The sequence below is a fragment of the Propithecus coquereli genome, unplaced genomic scaffold (genome assembly GCF_000956105.1).
Source record: "Propithecus coquereli isolate 6110/MARCELLA unplaced genomic scaffold, Pcoq_1.0 Scaffold36, whole genome shotgun sequence".
Classification (NCBI taxonomy): domain Eukaryota; kingdom Metazoa; phylum Chordata; class Mammalia; order Primates; family Indriidae; genus Propithecus; species Propithecus coquereli.
This window is the reverse complement of record NW_012149285.1, coordinates 6,836,246-6,857,829: the sequence shown is the minus strand read 5'-3', so window position 1 is coordinate 6,857,829 and position 21,584 is coordinate 6,836,246. Positions and strand designations below refer to the sequence as shown.

Below are 21,584 nucleotides of genomic sequence, written 5' to 3'. Positions count from 1 at the left end.
GAAGAGATGGGTTCCAGACTGTGATAAGTGATAAGACACAAGGTTCTACCTACTGCGGAACCTGCTAGAACTCATCACTTTCCCCTCCCCCCGCAAACACACAGCCTGGCGGAGGAGTTGAGAGATTCCTCAAGTGGAGACGGCCTCCACTCTTACATTATTTGTGTGCACTCGGAGACTAAAAGGTTTTCTCTCTCAAACACCATTTCTCATCTTTGGATATTTAAATATCCAAAAAAATGTTTGGAGGTGATGGCAAAAGGAGAAAACCCAGACTGGGTTTGTGTTAAAGACGAACACCACTGGTTTCCAGCTGCGTGGACGGAGTTGCAGTGAGAGTCTACGCACGTGTCTTTCTTTTCCGTAGCCATCTGAGGGATCTGTGTTCTCGCGAGAAATCATCAATATTCTGAAAACACAGATGGTTCCCCTTTCCAGGAACATTGGTCCCTGGTTCTGTGGAATTGTGTTTATTTTCATTGTGATGCCACCATTGCTCAGGCAAAGGTTTCAACTGCCCTCCGAAAACTGGAAAGTGTCCCGTCGGGTACGAAGCGAGGCAGCTAAGAACCTCCCTGGAGTGCTGAGTGGTTCAAGCGGCGCCAGATGCCGTGGAGCCAGATGGGGGTTCTGGGGGACCATCTGCAAGGGACCTGCCTTTCCCACAGAGAAGGGCAGAAAGGGAGAGACAGAGAGGGACAGAGAGGAGGGCAGGCGGGAGGGAGAGTGGCAGGCTGCCCAGGACGCTCACGCAGCCCTTGCTGACGGCATCTTGTCCCTTCCCCTCTGCAGACCCCACGCTGTGGACGCAGGAGCACGTGAGGCAGTGGCTGGAGTGGGCCATAAAGGAGTACGGCCTGATGGAGATCGACACGTCCTTTTTCCAGAACATGGACGGCAAAGAACTGTGCAAAATGAACAAGGAGGACTTCCTCCGCGCCACCACCCTCTACAACACGGAGGTGCTGTTGTCGCACCTCAGCTACCTCAGGGAAAGTAAGTGCCACCCAAGCTCCCAGGGCCAGGAGGAAGCCCGCAAGGGCTGCTGGCTTCCCATGGAGCCGACCCAGGCAAAGAGACTCGGTGTCGCCGGTCGGGAGACGCAGCACGGTCAGGTCTGTGCTGCTGCTGCCGAGGTCACCCGGGTTTCCGCAGACCCTGCGGGGGCAGACCCACTCCCCACGCGTCGAGGGCAGAAAAGCGAGGGGTGGGGAGGAATAGGGAGCTGCGACCAGAGGGGGCCTGCCCGAGGCTAACGGCGCTCTGCCCACGAGAGCCCCTTTCCAGAGACTCCTTCGACCCGTGATTCTGTAGAGACGATGCCCTGGCTGGTGCTTTCCTAAGCAGTGGTTTAAAGTTCCTGCAGGAAACTCTGGGCTCGTGGCTTTTGGATTTAAAGTTTTGAAAATTTACATACTAGCTTCCCCTTATCCTTGGGGTACCCTGGCACCCCCAACCCTGCCCTACAGGGCTGTCTGCACACTGCCTCGCTAACCAGGGAGATCAGCCAAGGCGACGGGGTGTTAAGATCTAGGGGACGCTCGCTCCCGGCCCGGCCGGGGAAGGAGAGTAGCTTTGCAAAGGGTGAGCTCAGGAAAGACACAGGCAGCCGGCCACGCTCTTGGTCCGGTAGGAGGTTCCCGGGCACTGAACACCCAGAAATCTGACAGGAATTTCACCGGAGACAAAATGCTCGCAGAGCAGAGGGACGGAACCATTTTAGACCCGCTGGTGACCTCGGCTCTAACTCTCTACCAGAAACCCAGGCAGGTGGTACAGCAATGCCGCCCCCAAGTACCGGGTGGCCTGAAAAGATGGTTCGAGGGCCACAGCGTCGATGCCCCAGGAAGACAGCCGTGGGCTCACGCTCGCAGGGGCTCCCTAGCGGCCAGCCAGCCATGCGCAAGGACAGACGGGGCAGTGCGGTGCCGCGTTTGCTGTGAATGGCCAGGGCCGCTGGGGTGTCGCAGGAGTTACGCTTTGGGAAGGTGTTTGAGGGTAAGTCCTCCTCCGAAGCTGAGGTCCTGGGACAGCACCTCTGGGGCCCGCTTTTCTGGTCTCACCGCTCCCTGTGCGCTCTCCCTTGTCCAGTGGGCCTGCAGCACGCCACTCTGTAACCCGCTGTCTCATTCGGCAACGCTGCAACACACACCGGCTGGAAAAGTTAAAAATAAAAAAAAATGCCTTCGGAAGTTTCCACCAGTGCCTCTGGGCTCTCGGTCACCTCTCCGAGGCGTCTGGTAACCGGAGGGAGAGAGTGGATGATGCAGTACTTGTTAGCACCAGAGCGATGACCTCATGTCTGAGTCTTGCTGCAACATGAGGTCAGCCCAAGGAGCAACGATTTCAAAAAAGGGGACTAGTTTCCACCCAGCTTTTCTGAGTTTTGGATAATTAGCATTTTCTAATGATCCATATTTTTCAGGCTTTAAGTGTTTATAGAATAAAAAATAGTAAGGATCTCTGACCGGAGTCCCGCGGTGGTATAGGCGGGAGCGGGGGAGGGTGGGCACGCAGAGGCGGACCATGGGAGGAAAGACCAGCAGAGCAAAGCAGGGGCCCACCCACCTTCCCCACTTCGCCCAGAATCACCCTTGGTAGGAGGCTGTGGGACCCCTGACCCCTTTTCTTCATTTGTGGGAGGAGAGCAGCCCAGATGGCGTGCTCTGAACAGTTAGAGGGCCCAACACTTGTGGGCAAAGCCCGTTCATGCCGTGAGAACCCCAGGCCCTGACCCGTCCATAAACAGCCCAAGTTCTCGCTAGTGCTTCCTGTTGCCAAGGAACCCGAACCCCAGATGCTGAAGTGAGGCAAATACCTGCCTCTCAGATGGCCCAGGTGTGTGCGAAGGTGGCCACTGGTACCCATTCACGAGACTTTCAGCTGGAGGGGAGTGGGCTTGAGGGCACGGCGGTGAGCAGGCTGTGAAGAAGTGGAGATGCACAGTTGGCTATTGTGGGGGGTGTAACATGGCAAGAAGAAGCGTGAATTGCTTCTTTCTTTTCAAGAATGTTTGTAGACAGAAGATGCCCCCAAGGCAATAAAAACACGAGGTTTCCAGAAAGGTGCTTATTAGTGGAGCGAATCTCCAGAGTGGAAAGGAGGCAGAATCGAGCACATACATGGAAGACCTTCAAAAATGCAGGACAGATTCCCGGCACCAGGAGACGGCCGGCTATAGCTGCAGCGCGCCCCAGGATGAGAAGCTGCTCTGCCACGCGGTGACGGTGGTGAGAGAGAGCACGAGAGGCGCTTACGATACAGCGTCGAGTGAAAAAGCTCTCTAGACAGTGATCTGTGCATTGATAGAAAACCATGTCTGCACGTCTGCCTGCAAAAGCAAAAATACATAGTTGTATTAAGTTAAAAAAAAAAAAAAAGAAAACATGGCCCAACATAGTACTATAATATCCTTTTGAGGAACCTAGACTTAACTGACTGCTGTCAGGGGAGAGACTTTTCAAATCACGCTTGTCTTGAACTCGTGTCCAGGGTGGGGTTCCTGGTGTCGGGTGGCGGCTGGTCGCTGAGCACCGGCAGGAGGCCTGTGCGGGCGACTGTCTCTGCCGTCTCTGCTCTCCGGATTTCTGGGAAATCCCTAATGCCGACCAACAACTTAAATGCTTTTAGAGCCTTCTCCCTTCGTTGTTTTTCCAGACCGACTTCCAGGGGATGTTTTGTGCTTGGGAGGGAGGCCGGTGCTCGGGGAGCGGTGACGCGGCCGCGTGGAGGCTAGGGGAAGGGGGCGCTAACTCTTGTGCTCTGTCATCTGGTCTTTCTGTCAGAGGCGGGCAGGGGTCCGACATTTCCACTTTGGCAAGAGGTGGGAGGAAAATAGCTGAGATCTCAACACAGATGAGGAAGTCCTGTGGGGCGAGGGGAAGTTGAGAGGGGAGAACTGGGGACCTGAGCCAACCCCAAGTCAGGAGACTCCAGATGGGTGGCACCTCTCTGATCGAGTCTCTATGGACCTTAACAGAAAGTCTAGAAAAAAGGAAACCTTGTCAGATAAGAAGTTTCTGTCATCAAATTTACCCTTTCGCAAAAGGTTGACTATTTATTCTGGTTGTCTGGGAGGGGAGAGATATTCTTAAACTTTAAATGCCAAATTTGAAATTTAAAAATGTATTTTCCAGGGTGGGGAAGAAATAGCAATGTCCTAAGCCACCGTAGACCCTGCCGGATGGCCTGGCGTGCTCGGACTCATCCGGCCTGCCTGGAGGAGCTGGCTCCTCACGCTGGGGCACTCAGCTGGGCCAGACAGAGCGGCTGTGTGACACCACCACCCTCGAAACCCAAGGGCTCTGGCCAGAGTGCCCACGGCCCTTGGGGTCATTCTGAGGTCTCCTGGGGAACACCAGGGCTCAGGCGGGCCTCTGCCCAGGTGCCGTTCTCCTTACAGAAAAGGAAGCCCCCTTGTGGACAACTATTTATCATCCCCATTTTAAAGCCCAAACAACTGAGGCCCAGAGAGCTTCAGAAATTGGGTCAAAGGCTTACAGCCAGTGGAGAGTGCCTGGCGTCTGAGACTCAGGCCTCTTAAGTCCCGGTCTGCAGCCCAGGCCCCAGCCTCATGCTGCTGCTGTGTCTTCCCTGGCCCCGGGACAGCGGTAAGCCGGCCACTTGTGTCACCCTTGTCTCCCCTGCTGACTTCAGAGTCCGCCTTGCTCCCCCGGGGCTTCCGCACTGAGGGCCAGGCCACTTTCCGTTTTCTAGCTGTGCCAAGAGATAAATGCTTTCCGAAAACTTTCCTGTGGCCTTCTGGAACGAGGCCGGTTAAGCCAAACCTTTCGCCACACTAACCCTGTCCTTCTCTGGACCTGACTGGCAGCCGCCGGTCTCTCTCTCGGACACAGCCCGTTTGGCAGGGGCCGTATTTACAGACGCGGGCTGCGGGAGGTGAGATGGGCCCTTCGCAAGCCAAGATGGGAACCGACTTCAAGGGAAGTGAGGGCTCTCTGTCCCCAGCTGGCAGTTCAGGCTCCAGGCCACTGGAGGGAGTTTGGGGGTGTCTGGGCGCCCCGCGGGTCCAGCTGGGGGTGGTCAGAGGCAGACGGAAAATGTCTATCTGGGTCTGACCTGGGAAAAATGCTAAGAAAGTGCGTTTTCAAACAGTGGCTGCTCAAGAGAACGAAAGATATTGTGTGACAGGGAGACCACAGAAAAGGTATCTGTCTTGAGTCCCATTTTTAATTTAAACTTAATGGAAAACACATTTTGCATTCTGTGGTCTTCCCACCTGCAGCCTCAGATGGCTGGCAGAAGCAGCGGCTCTGGGCAATGACGCCGGTGACGCGTTAGCCCTTCCAGGACGATTTGATGGGAGAACAGGAGGCCAGCAGGGCCAAAGGCCAGCTTGCCCTGGACTCAGGAGTCAGGCCCGTGCTGTTGCTGAAGGAGCACAGAGCCCCGGCCCCCACCCCCGTGCCCCTGCACTCAGCCGCTCAGCCGGGGCCATCGACGGCGGCACGGCCCGGAGAAAAGGGAGACCCAGATTCAGTAGGCCGCTGGGAGGGGCGCGGGGGGTTCCGTGGTCACAGCCAGGCAGGAGACAAAAGCCTGGCACTGGGACGCTTGTCCCCCAGCTCCACGTGTCCCAGATGAAAGGCAGGTTAGGCAGAGGGAATGTGGCACGGAAGAAAGCAGGAGCACGGGCTCCCCCCGCCGCGCACTCGCGCTGCTCACCCGCCGCCGTTCCCTCCCGGTACCGTGTCAGCGACGGACGGGCTCGAAGACGGAAAATGATTTCTCCCTCATGTTCCCACTTTGGGAAGGCCATTCCACCCCTCAGCAGCAGCCACTTCATGCTTTTCAGAGCAAAAAGCGCCCCAAATAAATAGCGATACATATATGTGTGCAGGTATGTACACATACATGTATACGAACATACACGCATAAACGAATAACCAAGTGAACGGATGTTTTAACTGAAGTGTGACACACAGAGAAGGGCACAAATCTCAAGTGCACAGCTCAAGGAATCATCACAAAGTAAATCCCCTCACTCACGTAAGCACCTCCAGGCCCCGGAGCAGAAGAGAAGCCCCCTGCGCCCTCTCGCCGTGCTGCCGCCCCTGCCTTCCCAAAGCAAACCGCCACCCTGCCTTCCCAACCCCACAGGGGAGTTTTGCCTGTTTCATTGATTGAGCCTGGAGGCTGCGGTGTCTGCAGGGCTGAAGACAGCTTTTGTGGCTAGACCAGGGGCTCCTGCCTCCTGTCCTCCCTGGCTGTGTGATCCCGGGCAAATGACATGACTTTGCCGAATGTCAGTCTCCTCACCTATAAAAGGGGAATAATATGGCGCCCGCTCTGCAAGGCTCGAGCAAGGGTTAAGCGAGAGACTGGAGAGAGAGTGTCTGGCGCACTGTGCGTGTTGCTCCCTTTGTAGCCTGCGTACTCCGGTGGGCCGGTGCCAGGAAAGACCAGGAGCTCGCAGTGCGTTAGGCCCATGCGGGACTAGCCCAGAAAGAGCCTGGAAGCCGGACGAAGCAGCCCGAAGACACAGAGCAGGAGGGCGGGGTCCAGGGAGCAACTGCCTGCACGGACCACGTCCTCTTAGGGAAGAGTGTGCTGTGCTACCCTCTGGAGCCTGGGGAACTAGTTAAATAAAACTCGGAGAAGAGAAGGGAATGTGGGTCCCTGGGGAAAGAGGCGAGATGCCCCTCGCCAGCCCCTCCTGGGGGAAGGGCACCTCTCCTTCTAGGAGGGAAACCTGAACCAAGAACCATCTTCGGGGCAAAATCCTTTTCCTAGGTTGCCGTGAAATATGTATTTCATGCAAGCTTTGGAGAGGTCAAATGACCCTTTCTCTTAGCTTTCTGGGAGTTTCCTGAGGAATTCACATGTGCTCAAAGGAGAACTTTCACCAAGGAGAAATTTAATAAATGCGGTTTATCTGAGCTCCGTGCTCTCTGCTAAATCTGCACGAAGCTCAGGCGGTTTGCTCCTCAGAGACACCGTTTTTCTTTATTTGCTCCAGCAGGGAGGTTGCCGCCTGAGGGGGAGAATGCTGGGGACAGAGAGGCCAGCATTCTTGCGTTCACTGCGGGGATGTTTCTGTATCCGCTTGGAACATTTGGTTCCATTTCTTAACCTCCTTCCAGTCATGGAGGATTACTTCTTATTGCAGCAGAACCCATTCATAACTTCCATTCCAGAGGACAGCACGGACGCTCAGCAGACTCTCATATGAAGGGGTTTACTGTGTGTGATTGGGGTGTCCGGGAGAGGGGCATAAAAAGAATAATGACAGTGTAATAGTTAGCACTTACCGATCACTTCTCATGAGCCGGGGTCTGCTCTGAGCACTTTGCATGCATTGTTTTATTTAGTCTTCACAGCCACCATATGAGGTAGGTATTATTACTAGCCCATTTTGCAGATGAGGAAGCCATGGTGCAGACAGATGAGGTGTATCGCTGGAGGTCACAAAGCTAGTCAGCGCTAAGAGGCAGGTCTAATCTTGAACTCTCGTTTGCATAATAACATAGAGCCATGTGTCTCTTAATGACGGGGCTAGACGTCATCGTGCCAGCATCCTGGGGTATGCTCACACGACCCTGGATGTACAGCCTGCTGCACACCTCAGCTACATGGTGCAGCCTCTCCCTCCCACGCCACAGGCCTGTGCAGCACGGCGCTGCGCTGAATGCCCAGGCAGTTGTAGCGTGATGGTAACTCTGTGTGTATCTAGACACACGTAAACACAAACAAAGCTGCAGTAAAAATATGGCGTAGTAATCTTACGGCACCACCATCAGGTATGCAGTCTGTCATTCCTCGAAGCATCGTTACTCAGTACCTGACTATTAAAACGAACTTGCCCCGGCCTCACTTTGTCATTGATATTCTTGAAAACAGACCAACCAAATGTAGTTGGTTCTAGGGTATTACAGTCACGTGACCGTCTCATTTGCATGTAGCAGTCTCGATGTCGCCCCCGCCCCACTCCTTGTTTTTGTCTGGACTGTTTCCGAGCTTGAAGTAACAGTCATGTTCTAGGCGGTTGGAAGATTCTTACAAAATTCCCCTCCTCATCGTCTGGCCTGGCAGCACACACATTTTCTCCGAGACACCCAACCAAACACCCACAGCTGGGGGGGAGGGGGGGCAGCAGCTCCACTTCAGCGCCCCTTCCACGGCTGGAAACTAAAATAGGGGTGTCCTGACAGCCCGTTCCCAGCGCCGGCACCCAGGGCAGCCCACTTGGCCGCGGGGAGCAAGGGAAAGGGTTGTTTAGAAAAGTCTTCTTGGCCTCAAGCGCATGTGCTGAGCCGCTGGTGTCTTGTGAAAGCAACTCCTGGCCCTGGTTTCGGTGGCTCTTTAAGATTTCCCCAGGAGAATCTCAAGGAGAAATGCAAAAATGTCTGAATTTTACAAAATAAAACTCTGAGTTCACTTTAAACAAAGGAACAATGCTAGTTTTAGGAAAGAAGGGAGAATTTGTTTTACGTGCAACAAAAATACTTACCCCTTCAAGATGCCTAGACCAGTGCCTGGCACAGAGTAGATACGCACCGAAGTTGGATTTTAAGCACTTGGAATGACAGAAAATTCAATGCATTACTCCTCGTGCTTAGTTGTGGCCTCTTAGGCACAGGCAAAGGGAGGCAGAAGTTCCTATTTGGAGGACTGTCCCCCAGCTCCTTCCCAACACCCCTCCACCGCAACGAGCACCCACCACCTCACCCCGCCTGTCAAGGGACCCGCACGCACATAACGCGCAGATGTCAGAGCAGGGAGGATGGTGCTGGCTTCTCCGCCAGGGCGTGGCAAACTGCAAGCTGCAGCCCAAATCTGGCCCATGGACATAACAAAACAAGAACTAAGAAGAACGTGCAACAGAAACAGCAATTAACCTATAAAGCCTAAAATATTTACTATCTGGCCTTATAGAAAATGTTTGCCCATCTCTGCCCTAGCTCGGGAAGAAATCAAAGTGGAGACATGTCCAGGCCCATGGAGACCCACGGTCACATGGAGAGTCAGTAGCAGGATAGGACAGACCCGGGTTTACTGATTCGCACTCCCAGGTTCCCACCATGGCCTGGAGCCACCGGGCACTGGAGGACTGTAAACATGGCGGGCATGGCCTGTTTCCCTGAGGAGCTTTCTGTCCTGACTTACTCTGTCTCCAACTCCAGGAGGCTCTTTCAGGCCTGCGTGATTGGCTCCAAGCAAATGGTTTCCATGGACTTCTTCTTTTTCTCCAGGAGTCCCCTGTCCGTCTTCCCTCCCTACCCCCACTCCTTCCTCATGCCGTCTCCTGCTCTTGCTCTCCGGAGAATGTTCGGGTTCTAACCTGTTTTTTGCTTGCCTCCCAGGTTCACTGCTGGCCTACAATACAACCTCCCACACAGACCCATCCTCACGACTGAGTGTCAAGGAAGGTGAGTCTGTTCTCTCGCGCACTTCAGAGTTTCTTTAGTACCGGGCATGGCATGAACACAGTCCCACGCCAGTAAGACTGGTGTGGACAACTGCAGGTCTGTGCACCAGCTTCCTTGTTCCACTCAATTTTTTCCAGCATACAAGAAGCCAAAGTTTTTACCACTTGTGCTACTAGTTGCCAAAATACAACAAACGAGGTTTTAAAGTATCCTGTAATAATATAAAGATATAACTTGAAGTTACTGTATGAAAGGGAACTTGTCGCTCTTGACAAGAATGAAATGGATGCTGCTTACTTTCAAAGCTGAAAGTTGGGGTGTTTCTCTGCTGAAGATAATGAAATGAAGACTTCAAGGATTCTAGCATGTCCATCTCTGGTTTCTTTCTAACAAATTTTAGCAATGTCAATTGATTTTTTTAAAGTGGCGGTTTGAGGATTTGGTCTGGTCTGGTCTGGTTTGGTTTCGTTTGTTTTAGAGAGGAAGAAACCCATCTCAGCAAATGGTTTTTGCCAGTGAAGATTTTAGCAAACATCACGATAGCGTTTTTCAGCATCTTTATTTATGAAACATTACGAGGATTAATCCAGACACTGTGTTAGATTTCAGGCATCTAAACAAGTGAATGATTCATGGTACCTGGGTTACGGGAGAAGAAAAAATGCAAACAAATAATTATTAGGAACGAGAGAGGGAATGAAAAAATTTTCCCATGGCAAAAGAAAAACTCCTTGGAGGAGGAAACTTCTGAGTGGGAGCTTGCGGAATGACCGGAGTGTGGCAGGCCCTCTCCTCCTTGCCACTCCTGCCTCCTTTCTTTCTTTAACTCACTCTTGCCGTAACGTAGAATGAAGGCGCTTTCAGTGTTGGTTGCACGTATGTCGCCCAGCATAGCGTTTCAGAGGGACATAAGGCTTTTCTAAGGGAAGAGACCATTTGGTTCAAAATCCTCACTGGCTGTGGACACCCAAAGACACTGGCTGGGTGTCTTGTCCAGGGTTACACCTTTGATCACATAGGACTTCATGTTCCTGTTAACAGTTGATGATTTGATAATGACTAGAACAGTGAGTGGAAGAAATATACAACGTAATGAATCTGCGTTTAAACTTTCATGTTTTTTTATTTGCTTCCTTCCCTCCTATCCCACCCTGAGCCAGTCCTGTTTCTACTGCTGTTTTTCCCTTCCAATTCAGATTTATTGAATTTTGCCATGAAAACTGACATTATATTGATTCATTCTGTGTTCCGAGCCGTATTTTACTTGATGACCTATTTTAACATCATGTTGCAGATGTCTGTAAGAGGGAAAATATATGTGAGTGGCAAATGTGTTAGAGTGAAGGTCAAGGCACCTTCGGCTTACTTTGGGAAAGTCACTTCATGCCCTGAACCCCGGTTTCCTTCAGATGAAGGGGATGGACCGCATCGGGAAGAGCCAAGCCTGACTCTGGAGCTTGGGGCCTCTAAGGAGAAGCCCCTGGAGCCGCAGTGCGGGCCCAGCCCCATCCGGAGCCACCGTGCTTTGAGTCGTTCCGTCGCATTTGCAGATAGGGATCCACTTCTTGGAAGGAAGGAAAAGAGGGAGAAAGGGAAGGAACAACTGGATGGAGAGAGGGAGAAAGGAAGGAAGAAGGAAGGAAGGGGGGAGGGAGAGAGGAAGGAACCCTCAGTCTCTGAGCTGCTGAGCTAGGATCCTGACAAGTTCTTCCAGCTCTCTGGGCTGCAGGCTGCTAACAACGCCAGAATCAGCCAGTGAGCTCTGGGGTAGAGCCAATGAAAGAGTTTCTGATATCGGGCTTAAAATATAGGTTTTAGTTGAGAGACTGGTTTGTCCAAGTTGAAATGTGACGCTAACAAACTCCCCCCCACCCCGCCACGGGTCTCAGTGCTCGGCCCTCCCCTCTACCTGCGATGCTGCGTTGCTGCGTTGCTGCGTCGCCTCCCCTGGGCCCTTTTGTGTTCGGGGAGCACATTTGTAGTGCTGCTGGCTTATTCAGGCTTACCCGAGGCGCGGCTTGCTCGTGCTGGGTAGCAACCCCTCTCCGAAATGAATTAACTGCAGTATCCAGGCGAACGCACGCTCATTCAGGTGGTGCTGGGCATTTGTCTCCCCACGTCAGCCCCGGCCTCTGGAGACGATTAAGTCTGCGCTTTGCAGGTGCATCTTTTGTCCCCAGGAAAGCTCTCCACTCGAGCTGTCTTGCTCCCCTGCGCCTCCCCTTGTGAGGTGGTCTGAATCTGTCTGAACAACCCACCAGGCCACAAAACAAAGTACATTAGCAAGACAAAGCTAACCGGGCTGTCTCTCCCTCCCTCTCATGCCCTCCCAACCTCTCTCTCTCCCGCTCTGCTCTAATAGTTATCTATTAGCTATTAGAAGACATCATGCGACCTTGACTCCATCTTCTTTGAATAAGACACACACAGCCCCAGAGTTCATCAAGAGTACCAGAGCTCCGTGTGCGTGTGTGTGGACGCGTGTGCACGTGTGCACGCCACAAAGGGCAGGTGCTGGCATCAAGCACAAAGGGAAGGAGTCGAGGAGATGCCGTCTATTAATGGGTCTTCAGAGCACTTATCAAATTAGAATGGCTTTTTACTTTAAAATGGCGTAATCACTCTTCCAGCTCATTTCTTGAAAATGGCTGCAATCTCCAAGGGTTATTTGTGCCCAGGAAGTAAGACTAGATTTTTAAAATTAATTTGTAACAATCTTTAAGCCCCTTTTAATTAAATATTCTGTGGACATGGATTGGACCCAGCTAGAGCAGTTAGTTGTGCTCTCTCTACGTTTAGTTAGCAAGGCTAGTACACTTAAAAAATAAATCGGGACAGAAGCTATTGTTGTCCGTTTACAATAGCAGCCATGACTGTCATCCATACAGAGTTTTGGAAAAACATCAGACACTTCCAGAAGCTTTGCTTTTGAACCTTGCAGAATCCCTTTGCGGTAGATATTATTATCTCTATCTTGCCGATGAAGCAAGTGAGGCTCGGTGACAGTAAGTGACTCGCTGAAGGACACCCGGCTGTTCAATGGCCTAGCGAGGACTCAAACTCAGGTTAGAGGACTGAACGACCCTCCTTCAGGTGGTCTTCCTGACAAATACAGCTTTTCCCTTCCAGCCGCCTTCTCACAAAAGCAATACGCAGCCTAAAGGTAATTTGGGCAGAGATCTGAATTTTTTGCATTATTTTTTTCTGCCCCTGCAGTTTTCCCACTATCAGCTCGATTTACCTCCCTGAGCTAATTCTCTTTTCCAAAGAGGAACCCACACACAGTCTCTGCTCGGCACCAGCCACTAGTCCTAACCACCCAGAGGACCACCTGCAGAGCTTTCTAAACTACTGATCCCTAGGACAAACGCTGTACGACCCCACTCACGTAAGATAACTAAGGCAGTCAGATGTGGAGAGACGGAAGTGGAATGGTGGTTACCAGGGGTGGCAGGGAATGGAAATGGGGAGTTATTATTTGATGGTTCTAGAGTTTCAGTTTAGGACGATGAGGAAGTTCTGGAGATGATGGTGGTGGCGGTTGCACAGCAATGTGCATGTACTTGATGCCGCTGAACTTTACACTTAAAATGATTAAAATGGTAAATTTTATGTTACGTATATTCTGCTAAATTTTTTTAAATGCGAAAAAATTGAAATAAAAAAAATGCTGATGTCCAAGCCCCCAAAATGACTCACTAATTCAGAATCTCCAGGAGTGACTCCTGGGCACTGGAATTTTGTGAAGCTCTCCAGTTTGCTCCTGCAAGCCAAGCTCGGCGCGCTGGAGACGCCCCGCGTCGTAGCGCAGAGATGGCTTGAGGAGGGAGGGGACCGGCTCTGAGCTACCTCAGGCCCGGCCCCCGTCATCCTAGGAAGGGAAGAGCAGGACCTCTTGTTACATTGATAAAGGCTTGGAGAAGTGAAGGTACCGTGTAATCATGATTAGGTTTTTTCCATCATTGTCACTGATGATTGATTTTATTGATTTATGTTATTATTATTTTGACAAGTTTAGTACAGAACTTCGCATCTCAGAAATTCCTTACTTATTCCGAACTCAGTCCCCTAAGAAGTAGATATGGTGTTGGTAACTTGATTTTACAGGGAGGACACTGGGATTCTAGACGTTAAGTGGCCTTTCTAAGTACACAGGAGTCCTGGAGCCAGGGCTACTGCGTCCCCTCCCCTCCTTTCCTTTCCCGTCCTCCTGGCTGCAGAAGTGCGTGCGTCTGTCCTGGGCGCGGGTCAGGGCTGCACGCTGTTTTCCTGGGCAAGCCCGCCCTAGGGCCTTCCCAACCATGCGCAAAATCCAGCAGATCTCCTCAGAGCTGCTTTGCATGCCTGAGTCCTCATTTCCTTAGTTCCTCCTGCAGAATCTGTTTAAATACCTCTGCCTCTCCAAAAGATGGAGGATATTGAGTTCCTTGTTTATTAACTCCTGGAACTCATCAGCCCGCCGGGGCCGGCGGAGCGCCGGGCTTCCAGCCGCAGTCTGGGAGCCTCTCAGGACCTGCTGCTGAAACCGAGAGCCCAGCCCCGCTGCGGGCAGAGTGTCTGCTGCGGAATGGCCGTGTCCAGCACATGCCCGGCTAATGGATAAAAAGTCTGTCTGCTTACGTGCTAATATGGAAAGAGAGGGGAGAAACTACCTTTCTGCATCCTGCCTGGCGCTGACACCGGCTCACGAGAGCCCTGCTTCTCTTGAGCAGATCTGCGCACGGCGGGGCCTGCAGGTAGTAGCGATCCCTTCTTTGCAGCCCTTCATTGTTTGCCAAGCGTTCTCACAACCACTGTCTCCTTTGTGCCCCAGCCACCCCCGTGAGAGGACAAGGCTGCTGTTATTATTACCCCATTCTGTAGATAGTGAAAACAAGGCACAGAGAGGTGACAGGTTCATTAGGAGTCACCCAGGTCTTGGGGCAGAAAGGGGCTTAAATTTGGGTCTTTTGGTTGTTCTTTTGTCCCTCCAGGCCACTTCTCGCATCGTTATCTCAACATACTTGATTCGGGCATCTGACAACACCTTAAACGTTCTTTAACTAGTACTCTCAATTTACCGAAGGTGGGGGTCGAGCTCATGTTTCAGCATTGTAGCATATGGATTAAGAACTCAGGCTCTGGGCTCAAACAGACTGTGACCTGAACAAGGGACTGACTTTTTCCTGCCTCAGTTTCCCCACAAATAAAATGAGGATAATTGTAGCACCTCTTCAGGATGATATAAAACTCAGAAATCAGCACGTTGTCTGACACACCAATAAGGGCTCATATGTAAAAGTTATAATAATAATAGTAAGTTATTATTCTAATTTGTTATAGTAAAATTATAATAACAATTAACATTATTCTTGAAAAATAATCACGGTATTTTTGAGGGCTTCCAGATGCTACCACTGTGCCAAGGGCGTGAAGGACACTGCACCACAGATGAGACAGCCAGTTGCTTAAAGATTTGTCAGGGAGGTATGCCTATAAAATAGTAAGGAATAATATAAACTGCGTGTAACTAAAATACAAAAATGCATGCTACATACAAGAAGTTCTCTAAGGGTAACAAATAGAGGGAAAAAAAATCATTAAATGCTAAAGCCAAATATGTTCTCCAAACTCTTCAAAGACCAGAAGAGGTCAGAGGCCAGAGGAGGTGTGGGCCCGGCTGAGGTCACATAGGGAGTTGAAAAATGTATAAATATATCTGTATACTGGCGCGTATTGTAGGTAACTTAGTCCTTAACAGACCTAAGTTCTGTGACTCATGCCTTCCCTTTCCCCGTTCAGTCCTGTGTCCCTGCGTTCATTAAGAACCTGCTCCAGGCCGGGCGCAGTGGCTCACGCCTGTAATCCCAGCACTCTGGGAGGCTGAGGTGGGTGGATCGTTTGAGCTCAGGAGTTCGAGACCAGCCTGAGCAAGAGCGAGACCCCGTCTCTACTAAAAATAGAAAAAATTAGCCGGGCATGGTGGTGCATGCCTGTAGTCCCAGCTACTCGGGAGGCTGAGGCAGGAGGATTGCTTGAGCCCAGGAGTTGGAGGTTGCTGTGAGCTAGGCTGACGCCCCGGCACTCACTCTAGCCTGGGCAACAGAGTGAGACTCTGTCTCAAAAAAAAAAAAAAAGAGCCTGCTCTGCCTAGAACACCGGCTGAGCCCTGGAAACGGGGTGAACACCCAGCGCCTGCCTGGGGGTTCTAGTCAAACAGAGACACAGACACAAAGAACCAAACGCTGTGCTTTGGAGTCTGGGGAATATGTCACCGAATCTTTCCGTTCTCCCCTGCACGTCCGTCCTCCACGAGACGTCCTAAAGGTTTGATTGCAGCGGGCGGAGTGAACGCTAGGGCCTCGGGAGAGATGCCGCCTGGCAGAGTGAGGACGGCTGCTGACCGGAAGGGAAGGAGGCAGGTGTCCGAGACACGGGGGCTGTGCTGCAGGGCCACCGTGTGGGTCTTCAGGCTGGGCTTCGGGGGAGGGAGCCCGGTGAGTCTCTGCGGGAACAGCCGAGGCCCCGAGTGACGCGGGGGTGAGCAGGAGAGCCTGGGGCAGGGTGCGCGGTGCCTTCCTGGGCCCTGAAGACCGAGTACAGCGGGCTGCTTCACTGTGAGACGGCGAAGCTCAGCCACGCAGCCAGGATGGGGCGGTGGCTGCGCGACGATCAGGGGCGGGGAGGGCAGAGGGCGGGAGCGGGGGCCGAAGTAAGACGGGCGTGAGCTTGTCGTCGTTAGAGCGGGGTGACGAGCCTTCCGGGCTTCCTTAGACTCCTCTCTGCTCCTGTGTGTCCTTGAATTTTTCCTCACTTGAAAGATGTCTCCAGAAGTTTCGTTTTCACAGGTGAACATGTAGATGAACACAGAACATTTGTTCCTCATGCTATGGACTGTATGTATCATGCGGTGAGTGAGATGTGTTTCCGAGTACAGTACTCGGGAGCATGGGCGTTTGGGAGCATCACACGCTCGTGTGTGTGTGTGTGTGTGCACATGTGTGTGCGTGTATATGCTCGTGTGTGTACGCGTGTGTGGGTGCATGCGTGCATGTGGGTGGATGGGTGGGTGCACGTGTGTGGGCATGTGTGTACATACGGGTGTGCATGCATGTGCTCGTGTGTGTGCGCATGTGTGTGGGTGCACGTGTGCATGTGGGGGTGCACGTGTGCATGTGGGGGTGCACATGTGCATGTGTGTATATGTGCTCATGTGTGTGCACATGTGTGCGTGTGTGTGAGAGGGCGGCTGAGCCCAGAGCGCAGTGTGAACACAAGCTGTGTGTGTTGCCCTGTGTAGCGTAGCGTGTGGGGGTTGGTCTGGAACGTGTGGCCCGCAGGAAAGGCCTTGTCGTGCTGTGAGGTGGCCTCCTGCTATTTTCAGGGAGTAAACCGCATCTCCCGTGCAGCAGGCCGCGTGGTGCGCAGGCTCCGGGCGTCAGCGAGCACACTCTCGGTTGGGGTATGGCGGCCTCACAGGAGAGCCTGCGAAGAACTTTGTCATTTCATGTTTTTCCTTTGTGATGACACACTCCCAATCCATTTTTAGCAAAAGCAGGGATGATTGCTGCGTGTGTGTGTGCTATTCCCGCGGCAAACACAGGATTTACGATTATAGGATAGACGGTAGCCTGCTCCCTCCATTTTAGTTTTTAAAATTGTTTTCCTTTGAAATTCCAGAGTTAATGTTTTGTCTGCTTTTTATCTGACCCTCTTTGGAGAGTTGCATGTTTTTTTTCACCAGAAGAGAGAAAGACACACACACACACACACACACACACACACACACACACACAAGCAGAGAAAGAGCATGAGAGCAAAAGAGAAGGAGAGAGAGAGAGAGAAAGAGAGAGACACAGAGAGAGAGAAGGAGGGGGAGAGAGAGAGAGCTGGAAACAAAGAATCGTTGTCTCTAAGCTGTAGCAGGCAGGAAACCCCAATCCCAAGGGAATTTAGCCAGCCAGCCCTGTCCCGGAGTCAGACTCCAGCTCTCTGAATTCAGTTTGACAGCTTGTCTGGGACACTTTCTAAGTAACCATTATCCTTCCTTTCTCCAAGTGAAAGCACTGTTATTTCTTGCCGTGGGTGTGCTGCGTGCACTGCTGTTGCACACGTGTGGCTTACACAGAGACTAGGACACTTTCTCTCAATTATTGGAGGCAGCCAGCCTGTTTCCTAAGACAAGTGTAAATTCGTTCCAGGATAATGAGGCAAAAGACTTTTGTACGCTGCCTTATTAGAGGCAAGTCTGTTCCGTCAGAGGATTTTTGTTGTGGTGTTGCGTGTGCACATTTTATTTCTTTGAGGACTCTTTTGAAACATACACAAACAAAAACATCTTCCAATGATCATTCTCTTCAGTCCCTGTGTCGATTGACTGACTGATTATTTTAAAGAAATGCATCACCACACACCCACTGTGGAAGGGGCTCAGACGTACGTGCGTGTCCCCAGGGAGCCACCAGACAGGGTGTGTGGGGCACAGGCACGACTAGGGGTGACCACCTAGAGTTCAAAGGGGACACTGCTTTCCCTGGAACAGGACTACACTGGGGTCCCTTCCGATTACTCAGACCCCGCTGACTTTGGCACCCTATCACGAGGGACAGTGAGGTCACCACCCACCCCTCCGGTGTGTTCGTATTTGAAGACTGTCCAATTCAGCTGTGCAGGACCGCTAGAGGCAAGCTTCAGAACTATCTGGATAACCTTGGAGCTCAGAGATGTGACAGCTTTGCCCATTTAGGTTCTGATGAAAAGAGCCTTCCTTCCAATGTGAACTGATTCCTGGCTAGTCTGTCTTCAAACACGATCTGGAATGCTTCCCCATTCTCTTTGCCTGGTATATATACCCTCCCACCCCCAGTCCATATTCTGGGGAACCACACTCACCCTTTAAGTGACACCACCTCGGTATGGTCTCATCCACCCCTTCCCCGGGTGCTTGGCTGGTGCCTGCTGTCTTACCGATCCAGCATTCAGCAGATTCTGGCTCTACCTTCTTCCGTCTTGCAAGACCTGAAGCACCTGGAGGCAGGGACCATTGGGTGGGTGGATGAAAATGATCGTCCAAGTGCCTCAAGCAACCCCCCCCGAGAATTCAGTGTAAAACTGGTCCTTCGTGATGTCTCTGTCAGCGAGCCTGGTATTTCCCACAGCCGCTAGCGTGTTGCTGCCTTTCTTCTCCATCTTGCCTAAATCTCTACCCTGTGGGACCCCGGGGGACTCCTCCGAAGCTGTGATCAGCCCCCTCCCTGTGCGGTGAGGGAGGGCTCTCAAAGAGCAGGCGTCAAGCACAGGATCCTAGCTCCTCCTCACCCTGTGGGCCCGACCGCCACACGCTGCCTCCGTCAGCCTGAACTGCCCTCCATGGGCTCAGGTCTGTCCCATGCAGACAGGGGCTGAGGTCACAGCCAAGCCAAGGAAAGATGACACGCAGGGAAAATATGTCTTCTGCTCATTTCAACCTTCCTTTCCTAACTTCTCCTATCATGCCCCCCCATAACAATAAGATCTAAGATTTATTAAGCACCTACTATGTGCCAGGAAGTTTTCTATTCGCTTCGCATTTCTACTTGCTTCCCCTTCCTTCTCTCTATGGTCTTCTTTATGAAGACCATTTATGTGGTCTTCATAAGACCTTATTAAGTTGGCACTATGATTGTTCCCATTTTACAGATTGGTTAATCCGAATCATAAAGCTAATATAAAGCAGGACAGCGCCTGCTCCTGCCAGCTCCTCCCACCCCGGCAGTGACCAGGGCTCTACGATGACCTGTTCCTACCCCATCCACCACTTCCCTCCAAAGGCCAGTTTCTTCTAGGTAGCCGATGCTGTCTAGTTGTAAGATGCATGATTAGATCAACTGATTCCTGTTATGGTGCAAAAAAATGAAGAGCCTGAGTCAATGTGCTCAGCCTTATATGCGTTTCAAGAAGCGTGTTAGGTGGTTTCACAGATTTTTTTTCATTGTTAGGCTGTATAATTTATATAATATTACAGATATCCTTTTGCGTTTAATACTACATTTAAAAGGATAAAGGAAAATAAGAGATTTAGAAAAGTAAACATATTGAGTAATACTGTCCATCAATAAGGATTTTTAAAAACTTAATTTGAAAGATGGAAGAAGGGAGCGAATAATAGATCAATAAATCGAGTTGTAAAGTTTCCTTAAATTACAGGTAAGCAATCCTCTGCCCCTGTAAGCCTCCTAGACCCAGGGTCGGTTCTCAAGGAGGAAGAAGAAAGCCTATCCCAGTCACTCAGGAAGTATCTTAAAGACACTTGCCGCAGTGTTCCAGCCGCCCACCCTCGTGCTCCCTCGTAGATTCAGGTGTGCCCTCGGTAGGTGAAGCAGCAGGGAGGAGGCTGGAGCTAGCACTTGTGTTCTTAGAATAAGCTCCTCCCATTGCTTCTAAAATGTCCTCCCCCGCACCACCTGCACTGAGAGCCGTGCTCTATTCCAGTCCTTTACGGAGAAGAAACACGCCTTCCTGCACCCCTTCTCCACTACCGCACTCACCTCTGCTTGTCCCTGTGCCAAAAGGCACCAGGCCACTGGTGCTCTTCCTGCTGCTCAGAAGTTCTCACTTTGGCGTTCCTGCCCTCCTCGGGCTGTCTTTGGTCTTTATGCTTCTCAAAGATGCTCTTGGACGCACACCGGACAAACAGAACCTGATAGGCACCCATCTGCTCTGCGGCATTAATGATGATGACGATGAATGCGTGAGCTCTGCTACATTTTAATAAAGGAAAACGACTTCCCTCCAAGGGGGAATGGGGGAGGGTGCACGGCTGTGGGAGAGGTACTGGGGGCCTCCAGAGCGCCCTTCCAGGTGGATTCAGCCCCAAATCTCCACCGCCAAGGAGGGTCCCCGCACCCATGCACGCTTGGCAGGTAGAGCTCCACCAGCTCTCAGTAGCAGTTCACACTTACCACGTGGGCCTTTCAGAATTTGAATTTCTAATTTATCTCCAGACTCTGGGCTATTACTATTTCAGGCCTGCCATCTCTACCAAGTTTCACTTTGACTGGCAACATTGGTCCCAGTGTGGTTGACACACAGAGAAGACTCAAAATGAAATTGGCCTTGGTTGATGGGGCTCCATTGCCATGCCATGTGGTCTCGGTTTGTAATAGAAACTAAACGTGGCCCCTGTTGGCTGTTTTGAGGATGGGGTCCCAAATACTTCGGAAAGAAAAGTGCAGGTCCACCGTGATCCACGTGACCCGCTGGTGGCCACTTCAACACGCAATGTTCCAAATGCATTTGTTTTGCCAAATACACTGATTTAGAAATTCCACTACAGGGAGGTTGTTTGGAGGGCACTGGTAGCTGGAAGTTATTTGAAAGAAGCTTGCTTAGTCCCGTGCTTGTAAACCAAATTCTTTCTTTCTGTCCATCTGTCTGTCTATCTAGAGAGAGAGAGAGAGAGAGAGACAGAGACAGAGAAGTGTCTCCCGTGCCAGACGCAGGTGTAAGGGTTTGGGCATCTTCCAGCGAAAAGCCAAAGTGTAGGTAGCATCATTTGTTATTTTAATGTAAAAATCTTTCCTAAGCTCTTTTTATAGATGTAACAACCTCTCTGTCTTCAGAGAAGCCATTATCTAAAATAGTAAAGAGCTTATTTCTCATGAAATATCCTCTTTGAGCAAGGAAAGCTGAAGACATGAGTGGCTTTTCCTCTCCAATTGCAGGGATAGCTGTGACCCCCACATGTGAGGGTCAAGAAGCTTAACATGCCGCTTTGATGAAGTTCGAATTCTTGTGTCTGGCACATCTAAAGAGAAAATGAGAAAATTAAGTGGGACAATTACTTTATCTGTCAAAATCCAACACATGCTTCAAAGCCCGATTCAAGTCCTACCTGCCTCGAGGTATTTTTTTCTTGCTCCTAAGACAACAGTCTCTTCTCTGAGCCCCCACATTGACCAGCTATTTATGGACCTAACTGCAGACCACCTTGCAGTCTTTGACTGTGAGTTTTGTCCTGTCGTCTTCCTTTCAGCCCCATCAATATTCAGTAAATACCATTGACAGTCGATGAGTTCACTGGGGAAGAAAAATCTACTCTTTGTCAATTTAATTAAATATTTCCTCCGTCCTTCTGCTTCACTAAAGAAAGAACCAGAAGAAATTAGCTTTGGTTGGCATAAGAAATATTAACTTCTTAACTCTCATAAATTAAACTCTGAAAAAGAATAGCTGCTA

At 51.2% G+C, this 21,584-nt stretch overlaps 1 protein-coding gene across 4 annotated transcripts in view; it reads left to right on the top strand.

The window, feature by feature from the left end:
- FLI1 (Fli-1 proto-oncogene, ETS transcription factor) overlaps positions 1-21,584 on the top strand; it is a 117,706-nt gene that overhangs the window by 79,208 nt on the left and 16,914 nt on the right. For 3 of the 4 annotated variants that reach the window (XM_012651671.1, XM_012651672.1, XM_012651670.1), the window contains 2 exons: positions 793-996; positions 9,324-9,389. In XM_012651671.1, the coding sequence (XP_012507125.1) occupies positions 793-996; positions 9,324-9,389 (270 nt within the window). The remainder of the gene's footprint in view (positions 1-792; positions 997-9,323; positions 9,390-21,584) is intronic. The other variant, XM_012651673.1, reaches the window with a different exon arrangement.